This window comes from Calonectris borealis, chromosome 1 (assembly GCF_964195595.1).
Source record: "Calonectris borealis chromosome 1, bCalBor7.hap1.2, whole genome shotgun sequence".
In the NCBI taxonomy this organism is placed as follows: Eukaryota; Metazoa; Chordata; class Aves; order Procellariiformes; family Procellariidae; genus Calonectris; species Calonectris borealis.
In genome coordinates this window covers 212,593,244-212,609,915 of record NC_134312.1, presented here as the reverse complement: position 1 = coordinate 212,609,915, position 16,672 = coordinate 212,593,244, and the positions used below count along the sequence as shown (strand labels likewise).

The following is a 16,672-nucleotide window of genomic DNA, read 5'->3' as shown; positions in this document are numbered from 1 at the left end:
ACCAGCATCTGACCACCACTGACAAGAGGCTGACAGCAGAGAATGGACTAACAAGGGATGGATTCTGCCTGAGCATCCACAGAAATAAAATGTACATGAGGCCTCTGCCCATCAGCCCAGTTCAGTGGGAAGATCAACCCTCGGCTGAGAAAGATCTCAAAGAAAATAGGGAGAAAAAAGGAGGTATGTGTGCTCGTTGTTTGCAGGAGTGGACTCAAGACAGATGGTCCTTTCCAGTCCCACATACCAATGACTAGACAGCATCACCATCAACAATACTAAAACTTTGATCTGCATCCTGAAGTCAAGGGAGACAACAGGGAGGTCCCATGAAGGATGCCACCTAGTGAAAAATATATACTGTATGAAAAACAGGGGGGAAGGTTAAAAAATTAGTTAGAATCAATCATAGAATTATAGAATCATTAAGGTTGGAAAAGACCTCTAAGATCATCGTGTCCAACCGTCAACCCAACACACCATGCCCACTACACCATGTCCCTAAGGGCCTCATCTACACGTCTTTTAAATACTTCCAGGGATGGGGACTCCACCACTTCCCTGGGCAGCCTGTTCCAAGGCCTGACCACTCTTTCAGTAAAGAAATTTCTCCTAATGTCCAACCTAAACCTCCCCTGGCGCAACTTGAGGCCATTTCCTCTCGTCCTATCGCTTGTTACTTGGGAGAAGAGACCAACACCCACCTCGCTACAACCTCCTTTCAGGTAGTTGTAGAGCGCAATGAGGTCTCCCCTCAGCCTCCTCTTCTCCAGACTAAACAACCCCAGTTAATTATCTTGTCTCATTAGTTTCCCTCTTTCCAACCACCTCATTGGTTTCCACATTGTTCTATCAGGGGTCCACATCTGCTTGCCCTCTTTATTTTCATCTGTTTGAGAGGAGTGCCTTCTACCCATCCTACAGCATCTTTGCAGAGTATGGCAGCACGAAGTAATCCCTGCTGCAGGCCCTCATCCAGATGGATGAACAGACAATATAGAGATGTGTTACTTGCGTTGCATGCAAAAGCTGTAGGATGGCTGGCTGAGAGCATAGGAATAGCTGCCCTCCACCGTATTTGTGTAAACGACAATAAATAAAACAGAACGGAAGGGTGAGTTGATCAGAATACACAGTCCCACTGTCAGACCCTGTCTGGCTGTAGGCTGCTGCCCTCCCACGGCAAGCTGGTACAGCCGCCCTTACCTCCAGAGCAGCAATCTGTATTACTAAGATGAACCGAGTTCAGTTGCTGGTACCAGCTGCCAGAAATTACAGCTTCCAAACACCGAGTTTGCTGGTTCACTGCCTGAATGAAGTAGAAAATCAGCACCCTGGGGCACTCAGCCTTTCTGTCCTGCGAGGGAAGCCTTTATGGTTGGAAAGGACTACATGCCGCTCAAGGAGCAATTGCCATCCTGCGCCTGCATGTGACATTGTTAGTGCTGAACAATGATGTCCCCGCAGAGAGGGCGTGGATTTGGGGCTCTTCTCCCTTAGTGCCAGCTTTTTGTTGCTATTGTTGGGGTTTTTTCCTAATGTCTGTATCTTGGCAACACAGGAGTTGTTGACTTGGAAACTCAGTGTTTTAAATAAGGCTAGGCTTGTTGAAGCATTTCTGCTGAATCCTGCATCCGTTACCATGGCAGGACTGTAAAGTTAAACCTCAGCACAGGTACCAGGCGCTTGCTTTCCTGCAAGCACCCTTCCAGTGAGCTCCTTGCTGCTTGCCTTCTTTATCACCCTGGTTCAGACAACTGCCGCTGGTAGCAGTGCTTCTTTCCCCAAATATCCTGTACGCATCTTACTTCCACCTTCGTTCTCATCCTAGGAGTCCTCTGAATGGAAGTCATGCCCTGAAAGGGGAAATGCCTCTGAATGAATTCAGGTTCCCCCAACTGGCTCTTACGAACAGAATGAAACAAGGCAGGACTGAAGCTCCACGTAAGCGAGCCCGCTCAAACAACAGCCCCTTCCACTGAATGGAGACGAGCAGTTCATGCAGGCTGAAGCCAACCTGGCAGCAGAAGGGACCTTCAAGTAACTGAAAAACAAGGGGGTTTTATTACCAATGAGACACCTCTGCTCTGAAAGCCTGAATTTTTATGTGCTCAGCTTAAAGCACTGCATCATACTAGCTGTGAGAAAACGAGGCCTCTGGGAAGAGCACAGAGGGCTGAGTTCAGACAACAGCTGCTGGTGACGGCTGAAAAATGCATCTCTTTTACTCACAGATGTCTTATATCATGGCTTTCAAACTTTACTATTTCAGTTAGAACTTTTTCTAAAAAGTACCACTAGTAATCTTCTTTGGTCTGCCCTTTTATTTTAAGATGTAACTTCAGCATCCCTGGACTTCTATAGTGAAACAGAGAGAGCCTAATATATTTTATTGTAACTAGCACAAATTGAAAAGCAAGAATTCAATTTTGCAAAAATATTCTGAGGCTGTGAAATCTGCATTTTGCTCTGATAGGGAGTAAAATGAAAACTGGTTGCAGTTTGAAGGCTTCAGAGTTCAGAATTACAAGAATCCAGAGACAGTTTCATCTTTCAGAACGGGAGCCAGGGCTGGTTTTGCATTTAAAGTCAGGGATATTTGGACACAGGCAGAGCCAGACCTAGAGAGGTTCACCTATGGCGGTCGTTTGAGACTAGAATAAGTTCAGGGCAGAACATAAGGGGAAACCAGGCTAAATCAGGAGCAGTTCACATCATCCAAATAGAGCTGGGAGAAAACAGGACCCCTTAGACTCTGCACAGTCCTCTCCATCACAAATCTAATTCTATCTCTGTATACAAGCATCAAAGTCCATATGTAAGAGAAATTCAGGGCTGTTTTCTTTTCCCAAAGTCCGTCTTGGGATTGTGTGTGTGCAGTGAACGCTCAGCCCTCATGTCACTAGACCCTGCATTTTTGGTGAATAGATTTGCAGCCTCCAGAGCTGAATTAGCCTGTTCACACTACCTGCATGGATGCTCCACGCCTGCACCTATACAGATCTGAATTGCTCTGAATTCTGTATTGCCTGTTGTAGGCTACCTGCCTTTTCTCTGGACTCTGCCTGCCCAGAAATCATTCTGGCCTAAGCGCAGTGTCAGGGCTCTTACACGGAAGGTCTTTAACAAGCTCTCCTGTGCTTGGCTAGAGTAAGAGGTCTGTCTTATTCAAACTTCGGTTTAAGCACTCTCTGGGGAAAACTCAAAGCACACCTACCTCAAGTCCCACATACACCTCAAGGATGCTCCGTCGGCTGACAACATACACAAGCAACTCAGCTGCTGCTCTACAGCATGGCACAGATACAGCCATCTCACCTTCATGAGTTGTTTCAGCCAGACCCGTTACAACAAACCTCTCCAGGGTGCACTCGCTGTCCGGCAGCAAAATGAGGTGTCCTTTATTCTAATTGCAGCGCGATACTCAGGATGTTTTTCCATTTCAGGGCTGTGTCACAGCACTGCTTATCTCTGAGCCCTCAGACCAGCCCACTGACACAGGCCTCTCTCTGGATACCCCTTCTCTGTACATTTCCCAAGCAAGAGCTGTCCGCAGATTTTTTACCTATCTCCTCCTCTACCCACTGTGTTCTGTGGGTGTTTTAACTCTGCCTGTTCATCTTGGCTCTCAACAAGCATCAACACCTTTTACACACTGGCCGTAGTGCTGGAGACCAGATCTCGCTGCCATCACTGGCCTAAAATCCCAACCGACCCAGACTGACTTGCTACAGCTGATTTGCTACAGATCAGCCTCTTGCACATCACCATTAGCCAAGCTATGAGAAACGCTTGTGGTGGGAAGCAGCCAGGTTGCTGACAGCAATCTGAGGTTGAAAACGACGAGGAAGGACCCGGGCCCGCTCGGTGAGACAGAACATGGCGGCCGGAGCGCTGCCTCGCCGGCAGAGGCCGCTGCCTGCGCATGCGCAGCGGAAGCTGTCGCTCCTCCCCTCCGCATGGCGGCGCAGCGCCACCGCCCTCAAGCCGGGCCCCTTCCCCGCGGCCGAGGACTACAGTACCCAGCATGCCCCGCGGGGCCCGACCGGAACGGAGCCACGGCAGCGCTTGCGCAGTGGGGACGGCGGGTGGAGGCTGGCGGCGCGGGCCGGAAGCGGCGGGCTCGTGCCGCTATGAGGGGCGCTGTCCGCAGCGCCGGGCTCCTCGGCTGGGGCGGCCGCTCCCGGTCGGGCCCGCTGCTGCTTCGGGCCCTGCTGCCTCCGGCTCCTCGGAGAGGTGAGAGGCGCCGCAGGGCCGTGCGCGGCCCCTTGGCCCGCTGGGAGCCGGCGAGTCAGCCGGCAGGCAGCCCCTCCGCCGGGCTGTGCTCGGCGCTGCGCACAGGGCAGGCGGCTCCAGCCCCTCCGGGGGGCGAGGCGGGAAAGCGGCAGGAGGGCGCACAAGGCTGCCTGCTATGGCAGGGAGTAGCCTGGGCCTCGGGGTCTGCTGAGTTGCATTGGAGGCTGCACGGGGCGTCTGGCGGGCTGGGCTGGTTGCCTGAGGGCCATGGTGGGGGCCTGTCCCTGGGGCGGTGTGTGAGGGAGCGCGGAACGCCGTCCTTCGGAGCTGTAACAAGTCCGAGGCGAGGGGTGCGTTACATGGGCAAGAGCAGCCGACTGAGTAGCTTGTGGGGACGGACAGAGGGTGTTTGAGACGGGAGGAGCAATGGGAGTTAGCCAAGGGGTGCAGAAAGGCTTCACAAAATGGTGTGTCAGGTACGGTCTGTGAAAACATCAGTAAGTTTTGAAGACAGCTTTGGACTGAGAGCCGTGCATCGGGTCAATACAGGGTGAAGCGATAGGAAAAAGAGCAGCATTTCTAGGCAACCAAAAGCTTTATGCTGTAATATTAGCTTTTCTGAGAATGTCTCTACAATATGTATGTTCAATCCAATGAAAAAAATCCACTAACACATTTAGAGGACAAAGAGCTGTGTGTTTAAAACCTGTTATGGCTCAGTGAAAAAAGGATGTTTTACTCCACAGTAAATTTTAGAATAATTTTGAATTATTTGTATGTAGTATTCAGCATTCATGCACTTAAACACAAATCTTTCCTTTGTCTCTTTAATGTTAAATCTTATACAGACTTTGGTTTGGATACTACAGCTAGCTTAGCTATTGTCACTTCTTTAGAGTAGATACAAGGTAGCCTGTAACGATTTATTTAGCAGTGGCACAATATAACTTCCCTGTTGTTTAAACGATGTAAAGGTCCAGATAAGATACAGAACAACATTTTGGTTAAGGCAGAGAGCCAGCAGTGAGAAAGGTTTTGAATAAGCATGGATTTAGAAGTAACAGGGCTTTTCAGATAACAAAGAATCTATCAGAACGTAATCTGTAACATGCACAGCCCCACAAAGATAAGATGAAGGGAAAAATATGCTTGAAATAAAGTAGGAGAAGCAGTGAAACATTTTGTGGGAAGGCATTCACATAATAAATAGGGTGAATCTTTACCTAATACCTGTCTCTGAGGTATTAGGTACAAACATTGTATCACTTTGTTTCCCAACTACTTTCCTGGTGAACCAATAAATTCATTCTGAACGTTAAATTTGCATAACTTTCTAAAAAAAAAATCTGTAGCTTTATCTTTACACTTGGCACTCTCCTTGCTGGAAAGTATAGTGATTGAAGAAAGTGTAAAAAAAAAAAAAGATGTCATTGAGGGATTCTGTGAAGAACCAAATGAACGATGTTAGCTGTAACCAGCAGAAATTGGTGGTGTGTTAGAACTGCTGATGTTTTAAAAGTAGGAAAATTATTTAAGTGATGTTTGTCAAATATTACAAAAGAATTGGTTGTAGTGTTTTATTTTTGGTGTATCAGGATGCTTGTCTGTTGCACAGCTTCCTAGTTACACAAATGCAATTAAGATCAATGTATGAGTCCTAGTTAGTATAGATTTCCTATGGAAAAAGGATTGATGGCTTCTGATGCGTGCTCTAACCAAGCTGTCAAAAGGACCCAGCTTTTTGTTGCAACTTTCATGCAGCTTTCTATGACAAAAGAAACTAAAATTAGTGTATTGCATGATAAACCAATCAGGTTAAGTTTAAAGCACATGCTGTCACTTCCAGGTTTTGCTGCCACGCTCATTAGGAACTCATATGATGTCAGAAGAGTTGAAATCACTCCCCTGGAGCAGAGGAAGGTAACCTTTGATACCCATGCTTTAGTGCAGGATCTGGAAGCCCATGGTAAGTGATATCTGATAAATAATTCAAAGGAGAACTTTTAGTTTTAGTGCTTAAGCTTTGAGTATCAAAGTAGTAGCTTAGTATTTGAGCTATCAATTTTCCTGAAGTACCAATACTTTTTTGGCAGCCTCTTGAGGAGAGGCATCTGACACTGTTTGATGCCTCTGTAACCATACAAATAACTATTACATTAGATTTACCTTATTTGTAGTCGTAGACAAGTTTATATAGTGTCTTCCAGATGAGGAACATAATACAGTTAACAAATATAAAGTAACAATAACAGTTAAAGAACCGTTTTCTAGCAAAAATGAAGCTTTAATAGAAGTTCCTTCTACTAGCCTGCGAATAGTAACTTAAGTTTTTTTTCTAACTAGAAATATTTGCAGCAGCGTAGAGCTGTGATACATTCTTAATACCTGCACTTTTATTTTGTGAGTGTGTCTCTCAAGTCAGGTGAAAGGTCCATCTAGCCCTGGGTTGGTCTCCTGGCAGCAGCTCTGAGTCAGTGCCTGCAGAAGAGTCTTAAAACAGAGCAGATGTATGTGACACATCCTCTTGTAGTTTTTAAGTCTCCAACTGTTTTCACCTGGAGGTATTTTGGGTCAGGTGTGAGTTTTAGTAAGCTTCAGTGAAATTCTTTTCACAAGCTTATTCGGTCCCTGAACCACTATAAACTGATAAGAACCCAAAACATCCTCTCTCATGGAGTTTCAGATGTCCACTCCTTTTGTTTTTGCAGAACCTGGTTTCTATGAGGTTAATTTCATGCCCGCTCAGCTCTTTTGTGGGAAGAGGGAATGAACATTTGATCTCTCGTGTCATTCATGATTATGTAAACTTCCGTCATATTCCCCCATCATTCTTCTCCAAACAGAAGAGTCCTAGCATGTTGAATTTTTCCTTCAGCAGTAGCTTTTCCATACTTTTGATCATTCATGATGCCCTTTTGTGAATCTTTTCCACTTCTATCGCATCCTGTTTCAAAGGGGAGCAATAGAGCTACTGGCACTATTTGACAACTGAATGTCCTGTGGATTTGAATAGTGACATAATGTTGCGTCTATTTTGTTCTCTGCTTCTTTTCTTAGGGTTTTCCTAAGGGTTTGGTTTGCTTTATTGATCCCTACTAAGCACTGAACTGATATCTTCATCAGACTAGCAACTATCTTTTAAAATCCCAAGATCTTTATCCTAAGTGACAGTAGGAACTTTATCCAATCTGAGGTTAGGATTTTTTCCACTGTTTGGGTCTAATGATAATATGTATTAGCCGTTAGAAGACTCCTAATAGTGCGCTAACAATGTTTATTTTCTTCATGCATATCAGACTTGTCAGCCTGTAGTTCCCTACATCTCTTCTGGAACTGTTTTTAAAAACTGGCATTGTATTTGCCATTTTTCGGTCCTCGGGTAACCGAGGTAGGCTGTGAGATGTTACTTGTCCCCAGTACTAATGCAGCTATTTCTTCTTTGAGTTCCTTTAGGTGGGGTGAAGTCTGTCTGGTGCTGGTACACTGTGTTGTTACTCAGTTTAATTTATTCCATAACTTCTACAAATACTTCAGTACTACAGTGACAGGGCTCTATAGGTAAAACCTATAGAGAACTGAGAGAGGCATTTAGTTTTTCTCAAACTTGCTGCAGGCAGTTTTCAGGCTCCATTCTCTTGCTTATATGAATTTCTCCACATTTTCTAAACTTCCATGCAACAAGGACAGTTCCTGCTATAGAGGAAGAACAAAATAATGAATTGACAAAAACCTAAGTAACCCTGAAAATTCAGAGAAACTGAAGCAGTACTATCACGCCTCTTAGTGGAAGGAAACTGTCATAAAGCATGCGTAGATTTTTTAGCAATGTAAACCAATGGTGCAGTTTGACAGTACCAGTATTTTATAAGAGAGCAGTGGCATATTTCTCTATGTAATTTGCCCTGAAAGCAATTTTCAACAAAAAGTTAATTGATCCCACTTTATAAAACGGGTCAATTGAAACACAACACACCAGTGAGGCTGCTCGAAATAAATCCTTAGGGCCAAAGCTCTCAGCACTAGATCAGATATAGCAAAAATGGCAGCTGGGTTTTTTTTTTACTGTTCACCACACATCATCTTTAACACTTCAGAATTGTACCAGGCTACGGACAAAGTGTAATTTTTATCATCAGAAAGCAAAAATCCCAGTTTGAATTCATTCTGCAGGCAATAGATGCAGCGGTTTTAAAATCAATTTTGCATGTGTTCATATCTGTGCAGAATAATTTCAATATATGCAGACTTACTTTTTAATTTTATTATTCTATAGGATGCATGCTTTGTAGCTCAAGGTAATTTTGGTTTTAACAAAATTTGTGAAAGTTCATTATAAAGTAAAATTTTGCTGAATTATTTTCATAATGCATGAACAGTTAAACATTGTACAGAAATTTGGTTCTCCTGTCAGCTGCATGCATAGACTATTTCAGTATATTGAAAGTTAACGTGCTTCAGGATTTTGCAGCATTAAGTCTGTGGTTTTTCTAGTTAAAAGTCACAGTGACTGGCTCCTCGCTGTCAGTTTTCAGTAACTGTGTGACTTCCCATTTGCCTCTGTAGTTAGGTACAGCACTCAAATGTCCCAGATTATTATGTACCTCTTGCTCTTCTCTTCATCCAGCTTTCTGATATTACCTGAACTTGTCATCCTTCAACTGTCTTCTAGGCTTTGGGAAGGAGCAAGCGGAGACCATTGTATCGGCATTAATAACCCTGTCGAATGTCAGCTTAGACACAGTCTATAAGGATATGGTTACACAGGCTCAGCAGGTAAAAAGTAATCTATGGTGTACATATACAGCATTGTGTAGCTATAATGGCTCCTATTTGCATATTTAAAAGACAAGTGAGCAACTCTATAGTACTATGAACACTTCACTAAGATAGGTTTTCATAAGTTTCAAGGTGGTATTACGAATAGCAGTATCTTACACCTCTCATCTCACAGGAGTGTTTTCCAAATGCAGCCACAATATATAAATGTAATGCAGAGATTGCTTCATTTGCCACTGCAAATCTCTGTGCTGAAACCAAACTTCTAACTGTGCTTTACAACGGTTGAGGGCAGAAGAGAGATTCAAGGAGGGGTTCCTGAGAAGTAACAAGACCACCTAAAGTATCAGAAAATTGTCAGTGTTTTTACTGAACTTTACTAAAGATGTCGACTCTGTTCTGAGATACACGGTATTTGTCCTATTTTCCTATTCATAAACTAAAAGCTACTATTAAAACTATTCCATGATTTTATTCTGTGTTTCAGTCTCTAAAGCTACATCTATAGCAAAAGCTAAACGTGGCTAGGGTGTGGGCACAAACACCACCGCAGGGCTGTCCAGAGCCACTGCGGTGTCTTGGTTTGATTTTGACCTGTGCCAGCTCTCCGTCTCCCTGACTGGGCATAATTTATGTGAAAGTATAGGGCCAGGAACGGTTCCCACCAGGCGGGGTGGACAGAGCCATCCTGGTTTAGGAGGAAGAGATTTTACCATCTGGACGTAATCTGTGGTGTGTCACGTGCCCTCGGGGACAGAAGTGGGCTCTGAATTATGTAGTTGTTGGCACAAACGTAGCTGTTTGCACTGGTCGGGTCAACACCTCAGCCTGCACTCCAGCAAAGCATCGAGGTGTCTCCTTCGCTTAGATACCCAAGTTCACATTTGTGGACGTACCTGGAGGCAGTGAATCAGTTAAGCAGCACGGCTGTTTTTTCTGTTGATAATAGAGGTGGTGACAAGTTTCATTTTAACAAATTGCCAAAAGAAAAAGAACTTTAGTTTTTCTTGTAGGCTAGACATCTGGGCCAGGATAATAAAGCTCTGATGCACAGTAATGGTTTTCATAATTACTCAGGAAGGCTGTGCAAGCTGAAATTACGTGCCATTCTTCTTCAAGGAATTAATGCAATTACGCATTCATTGCTGTTTTATTTAAACTGCTGAGCCTTACTTCCAACGGATTTTTATCTTACTGGCGTTTATTCTTAATAGAAGTTACCTAACTTTTCCCTATAAATCTCAGAAGACAGTAAGAACTTTTGTATCTCTATGTTTTTCATCAAAATGGGAAGCTTTCTTTTTGGAGATCCTGTTATATGTAAAGAAAGTCAGTATCCCGAATATAATTTGCATGGAATTGTGTTAGGCAGAAACACTGGTTCTTACAGTGTAGTCGATGTTGAGACTGAATGTTTTAAGGTGGGATGAGGCAAATTAGCTGCTCGGTGTAAATGCAACTGAAGTTTTCCCAGGAATTGTAAAAACTTCATTGTGTTCAATGAAGTAGTCAGACTTTAGTGGAAGTTGGGTCAGGGCATATTTTAATGAATTTAGTTCAGCATAGGATCTGAGAAATACTGTTTGCTTGTAGTCTGAATGAGAGCTCTTCATTTTGCTGGCTCTCAGCTTTAAAAGCAGAATCCCACACAGATATGTAATTTTCTATGCTAAATTGTAGGGTAACTTCCTTGTGCTAACTAAAGGAGTATTGCTTTCAAGATTCTAAAATACAAAGTTTCTTCCTTTATTTTTTTTTCTTTTTTTCACTCTGTAGCTTGTAAATAGCAGTTGAATTCTGAACTTGTTAGTCCAAACACCAGGAAGGCTTTTTTCATTGCTTTCCAGCAATGTTTTACTAGTGTGCCTCACACTTAACGCTGAGAGGACAGTGTGATACGCATATCATTAAGTCTTTGGCTTTTGATGACTTTGTGCGCAAGAAATAGAAGTGCTTACTTAGGAACTGAATTCAAACCAACAATTAATGCTTCATGGGCTACTGAACGTTCATTGAAAATGGAAGTGTACGAAGGACTAACCTGTAGTTCTGGGTCTATTTCATTTCATAGCTACTTGAACTAATACTTCTGGCTTTTTTGCTTAAATTCAGAGTTCGTGTATTAAAGCAACAGAAAAAGCACAAAACCAAAACCTCTTCAGTCTTTCAAACAAATTGCATCCATAAAATTCTGTGTTTCTGTCACTTTCTTGTTGGAGAGTGTCCCCATTTTTGTGCTTTGCAGTAGCTAATTTCATAACTTCAGACGTAAAAATCTTTACTTTCCTCTACTTGCCAGAAAGTGTGCAACTTAATCAATGACATGTTTTGTTGTTTCTAAGGAAATAACTTTACAGCAGATAATGGCACATTTGGACTCCATTCGAAAAGATATGGTCATCCTGGAGAAAAGTGAATTTGCAAACTTGAGAGCAGAGAATGAGGTACTAATATTTTTAATTAAGCGGTTAAATTGTAATATATGTTGTGTTATACCTTTTGTACGTTTTTGTGTAACAAAATATGAATGTAAAAGTAATTATGGATATTTTTATCAGAGTTGAAATATTTGTAGATTACAGCTTCTGTGATCAAATAAAAATATATTTCATGTCATAAGACTTGCTCAATTCTTCTGTAAAGAAAAAAAAATCTACACATCTTAGAATCGTCTTCTTTATTTTTATTTAAGGGTGATTCTGGTAGAGTCTTGTCACCATTAACTGTACAATGCAGGGAGAGTAGTCGGCCATTTCTTTGCAGCAATTTAATTAAACTGGTGATTGAGACACGTTTTACTTTTGCTTGACAGCATTTTGGTATTTTTCTGCTCTCTTTAGTCTCAGAATAACAAGATCGTCGTTGTTACAAAATAATCCCTTTATTTTGAGCAGAATTCCCAGCAGATTATATATGGTTATACAAATTGAACACACCAGTTAGGATATTTAATCAAGAACAAATTGCCCCATTGGGAGAAAAATTATGGAACAACAGTTGCGTGCATGCGGTGGTAACACTTACATGACTGATTAACTTGGTCAGCAGTTTTCTGAATTTCTAAAATCGGTTTTTTTTCTCCTCTGCACTTAGAAAATGAAAATTGAATTAGATCAAGTTAAACAGCAGCTAATGGTAAGTAAACAGCAAGTACCTGCACACTCCTGTTAGGGAAAGTAAATAGTTATTTTCATAACCTTTATTTGCTTTAAAGAATGAAACCGGTAAAATCCGAGCTGACAGCAAGCTAGACATAAACCTGGAAAGGAGCAGAGTGACAGATATGGTAAGCTGGTCAGTGAAGATACCTTTATCAGTTTTGTGTCTTGTTTTCCCTTACTACCATTGTAATTTATCTTTTATCCACAGTTTACAGATCAGGAGAGGAAACTGATGGAAGCAACTACAGAGTTTCATAAAAAAGTAAGTATCGAACAAAGCTCATTTCATATTGAGCAGGATACAGTTATGCGTTACATGTTACGTAAACCCCAGACTTCTGTGAAAGTTAATATATTTTTGAAGTGGTAGAGCAAAAGGCGTGTTCATTGCCTAGGTCTGGGATTTGCAGTAAGCAGCGTTCAGGCAGAAGGAGGCACACAAGCCTTGTCTCTCGCCTCCCGACTATCTTACGTGCGGGCTGTTACCAGTGGGATGTGCGCTGTCGTGCTGCCCTTCCCCGAATTAACAGATGAGCTGATCAGCTGTACCAGAGGGTGCCTACAGCCAAGCAAGTATTTCAAGGGCTAGAAGTCCTCAAAGCTGCTAGTGGGCGCTGAAGAATAAGAGGCTGAAGGTGGACACGTCCTATCTTCAGTGTCTCCTCCCTTTTCTGGATATGGCTTGTGAACGCTTAAACCTTTGTTTTGCAAAAATTTAGGGATACTATCTATGCTCTGTAGAATGCCTCCTTTAGGAAGTACTGGCATATCAGGGACAAAAATGTGTATGATCTGAGTTTTCTTTTTTTCTATCTCCCTCTTTAATGCTCTTCCTGGATTGTATTAAATGCTGTTCTGTGTCTTCTGAGGTCTGTTACCGGTTATGTATTTTACTTCACTGATAGGTTGGAAATTTGCTTCTCTTTCTTGTTGCTGGTAGCATGGTATTCTTTTTGGCTTTGCAAAGCTGAAAGGGCTAGGGATCACTGTCAAATATATGCTATCTTTTAATGTTTCAGGATTCAAGTACCAACAGTGTTATCTCAGAAATCAGTAATAAAATTGACACCGAAATAGCTTCCTTAAAAACGCTCATGGAATCAAATAAACTCGATACAATACGTTATTTGGCAGGTATGTGATAGGCAAGGAGGTGAGTACCAGTATTGTATTTTGGACATATAAAATTTTATTCAAGAATGTATGCAAAGTGAATTCAAGAAGTCAGTTGTGTAACTGCAGGTAACTGGGGTTGTGGGGGGCAGGACCCTCCCCAGTTGAAAGAAGTGTGAGAGGGAACACAGAAGAGGTGGGAACAGCAGACACTGCTGCAGTTGGACTAGATTGCCCCAGAACAGGGATTAGGAGGAACATGGAGGTTTGTTTTTTTTTTAAAAAAGAGTGGGAGAAAAGCCTAAATACCTTGTCTAGTCTGACAGTACCTCTGCTTGCTGCAGGGCCGCCACTTATGTGGCAGAGTTGCTCCGACAGTTCTCCTGAGCTATTTAAGTTACCCTGAAAGTTTGCTGATATTCAGGACTAGTCTGAGAGTGACCGGTTCTGCCTCCCATTCAGTCCTCCACAGACACCTAGTTTCAGTGTGGCAGAACTGGTGCTTTCCCCTGCCAAGCAGAACAAATTTCAGTCTGATTTGGGATTGTCTTCTCAATACATACATAAGAAATGAAATTTTTATTGTATTGGAGCTGGATAAAAAGAGAGTAACACGTTACATTTGGAAGTGAGAACAAGTTCAAAGGGAAACACAATTAGCTTTATTCTAACACTAGTTGAAACAGCAGTTTAACGAATCTGAAAGACAACTCATCAGGCTTCAGAGGTGCTAGCTAGATATCCTAGTGTCAGATACGTGTATTTGTTCATTGTCATTTTGTTCAATGGGAAATCATTTTAATTACATCTAATGCAAGACCTGATACAGCCGTCTCTCCTGTAATACAATTTCCAATAGATGGGTGACAATAGTAAAAGTTACTGTAGCCTGTTGTAGTTACTCAGATGGGTTCCTGAAAACATAGTTCCTCGGGCTGCTGAGTTTGACCTCCCATCTCACCACCTGGGCAGTGCTGCTGTGCAGGGTATTGCGTCTAAGACAAGGCATTGTCTTCTAAAATTATTCTATCACACCTGCAGCACTTCAGGAAGTTTAGGAGGCTCTGCTCCACAGTTCTTATCATCCTTCCGTCCGTTTGCAGTTCATTTCCTGTATGTAGAAGGTGATACAATTTAGCATTCAGCTAATTATTTCCTTCCTTTTTTTTTTTTTTTAACAGCTTCAGTATTCACTTGCTTAGCAATAGCTCTGGGATTTTACAGGTTCTGGAAATAGATCTAAATGGAATGACTGCATCAAGTACAGACGGAGAAAAGGCCACCCAGGCAACATCAGTTAGACGATCATGTTTGCGCTGTAGATAACCTTGGTACCTTTTTGTTTTGGTATTCTTACTGTGCACTAAAAATGTTTTCTGAATATGTAACACTAAAGATCAAAATAATTGGGGGGGAAGTAGGCAAATAGTAATATTTCATCGTTCCCTATTGAATACTGTATTTATTTCAAAAGACTTCTTACGCTAAATCAGAAAGTGTTTCCTAATGTGTGTTAGAATTAATTTTGTTTTCTTTTGGAATATTCTCAAAGGAACATTCTTATGAATGAGAGAGGTCACTCTCAGCTCCTCTCAAAATGGAAATATTAAACATTTCGTATGCCCTTGAAATGGGAATGCTATTCCCAAGTTAGTATTCCCAATACTAATGCCAGATTGCAACAGACCTACTCTGATCCAAGTAAATTAATCTTAAATATAGGATCTGGATTTTTGCCTTCAGTCTGTTCCTCTCTTTTCTGATGAATTGAAGCCTGGCCCTTTGCTTTTTTTATTTATATATAAACACACACTCCAAGGCCTTTACCAAAAAATCCTTGTTTTTCTTGAAAACTGGTTTACATAAATTTAAAATCTCATGTAGAACTAAAATATCTCCATAGATTTTTTTTTTTTTTTTAGTATCTCTTGCAATTTTCATAACCCCAGAGATGAACAGAATGGGAGAACCCCTCTGTCTTTCCAAGGGGAAACGCCTCCACTCTCAGCAACTGTGTACAGCCCTGGGGCAGATAAGTGCTCTTAACTCCTCCAAGTAGTGCACAGTATTTCCAGTAAAGCCTCATGTATTTTCTGGGCATAGGATCTGGCCTGTACATGGAAATACTCGGCATCTCAGTGGTGCCAGTGTGATGGTGGTCATCCTCCTCCCATCTCCACACTCCTCCGGACTGTTCTGTAATCCTGTGGGACACACTGACTCCCCTACCTTCTGGTGATGACCACTCTACCTTCTGCAAGGACTTCACAACTCTTGTTGCAGAGGTGCGACATAGCAGGTGGATGCCTTCCAAAACTGAAGCAGTTGCACCTTGTTGAGTACAAATGTATATGCTTGGTTTGATTCTTTTAATAAAATGATAATTAAAAAAAAATCTTCCTGGATTAAACTTTTAAGTAAGAGTAGGCCCTTTATGGGCTAAAGAGTGTTTAGTACTTGATGAGTGGCAATTTTTTTTTATTGCAGTTTTATTCTGTTTACAGTTGAACTTGCTGGTATCCTGCCAATTCTTATATTCTGTGCATTAAATTATTTATCATCTTCATTTAAGAAAATAAAATTAATTTCTTATATTTGCTATCTGACTATCTGAGAGACTTGAATATAGATTGCCAGACTGTAAATAGGCACGGTGCTATTATGTTGGGAGTTGGGGCTGCTTTTTCTGTTGCCTGTGTGTTGTCAAATAGGCATGGGTGCTGGCAGCCACTTGTCTGTTGTAACTGTAGCATGTACAAATCCATCTTCATGTAAGCTGTAACAATTTCTGAGGTTCTCTGAACCATAGAATCATCGAGTCCAACAGTTAACCTAAGACTGCCAAGTCCACCACTAAACCCTGTCCCTAAGCGCCACATCTGCACGTCTTTTAAATACTTCCAGGGATGGGGACTCAACCAGTTCCCTGGGCAGCCTGTTCCAAGGCTTGACACCCCTGTTGGTGAAGACATTTTTCCCAATGTCCAATCTAAACCTCCCTTGGTGCAACTTGAGGCCATTTCCTCTTCTCCTATCGCTTGTTACTTGGGAGAAGAGACCAACACCCACCTCGCTACAACCTCCTTTCAGGTAGTTGTAGAGCGCAATGAGGTCTCCCCTCAGCCTCCTTTTTGCCAGGCTGAACAAGCCCAGTTCCCTCAGCCACTCCTCACAGGACTTGTGCTCCAGGCCCTTCACCAGCTTCGTTGCCCTCTTTTGAATGCGGAATGACTTGGGTTGATTTTCTGCACTGTTCCTACCAAGAGTTTAGTACCAACGGTGATGTAGGAAATAGCTCATCTACTGCAGCTTGTCACCACCATCACCCCCTACGCTGAAGTGGGCTCTAGAGACTGGATTTCTCCTCTTTAGCGCTGGTACAAGGC

General features: G+C 42.4%; 2 protein-coding genes across 10 annotated transcripts in view; one reads left to right on the top strand and one right to left on the bottom strand.

The window, feature by feature from the left end:
- Positions 1 to 4,041: 4,041 nt before the first annotated feature.
- Positions 4,042 to 15,887, top strand: CCDC90B (coiled-coil domain containing 90B). 9 transcript variants are annotated; one of them, XM_075140221.1, is made up of 10 exons: positions 4,075 to 4,236; positions 6,083 to 6,202; positions 8,906 to 9,009; positions 11,355 to 11,456; positions 12,106 to 12,147; positions 12,227 to 12,298; positions 12,382 to 12,435; positions 13,187 to 13,307; positions 14,511 to 14,617; positions 15,209 to 15,310. In XM_075140221.1, the coding sequence occupies exons 1-9, from the start codon at positions 4,134 to 4,136 to the stop codon at positions 14,585 to 14,587; spliced, it is 795 nt and encodes a 264-aa protein (XP_074996322.1). In that variant the 5' UTR covers positions 4,075 to 4,133; the 3' UTR covers positions 14,588 to 14,617; positions 15,209 to 15,310. The 9 variants fall into 9 exon arrangements, 7 of the variants coding, with proteins under 7 accessions (XP_074996325.1, XP_074996322.1, XP_074996321.1 ...); XR_012672058.1 differs by having other exon boundaries at positions 4,076 to 4,236; positions 14,468 to 14,617; positions 15,209 to 15,887; XM_075140222.1 differs by having other exon boundaries at positions 4,076 to 4,236; positions 13,193 to 13,307; positions 15,209 to 15,887.
- The window catches only part of ANKRD42 (ankyrin repeat domain 42), a 23,266-nt gene continuing 20,444 nt past the window's right edge, over positions 13,851 to 16,672 (bottom strand). Inside the window, exon 15 of the mRNA XM_075140216.1 lies at positions 13,851 to 14,397. The gene's annotated coding sequence lies outside the window, so the exon portion shown is untranslated. The remainder of the gene's footprint in view (positions 14,398 to 16,672) is intronic.

What these genes read in the sequence shown, in the direction of transcription:
- CCDC90B (XM_075140218.1), top strand. Translation starts at nt 4,134, where the DNA reads ATGAGGGGCGCTGTCCGCAGCGCCGGGCTCCTCGGCTGGGGCGGCCGC. An exon ending in TGGTTACACAGGCTCAGCAG is followed by an intron (nt 9,010 to 11,354) that starts GTAAAAAGTAAT and finishes GTTGTTTCTAAG; the next exon opens with GAAATAACTTTACAGCAGAT. An exon ending in ACTTGAGAGCAGAGAATGAG is followed by an intron (nt 11,457 to 12,105) that starts GTACTAATATTT and finishes CTCTGCACTTAG; the next exon opens with AAAATGAAAATTGAATTAGA.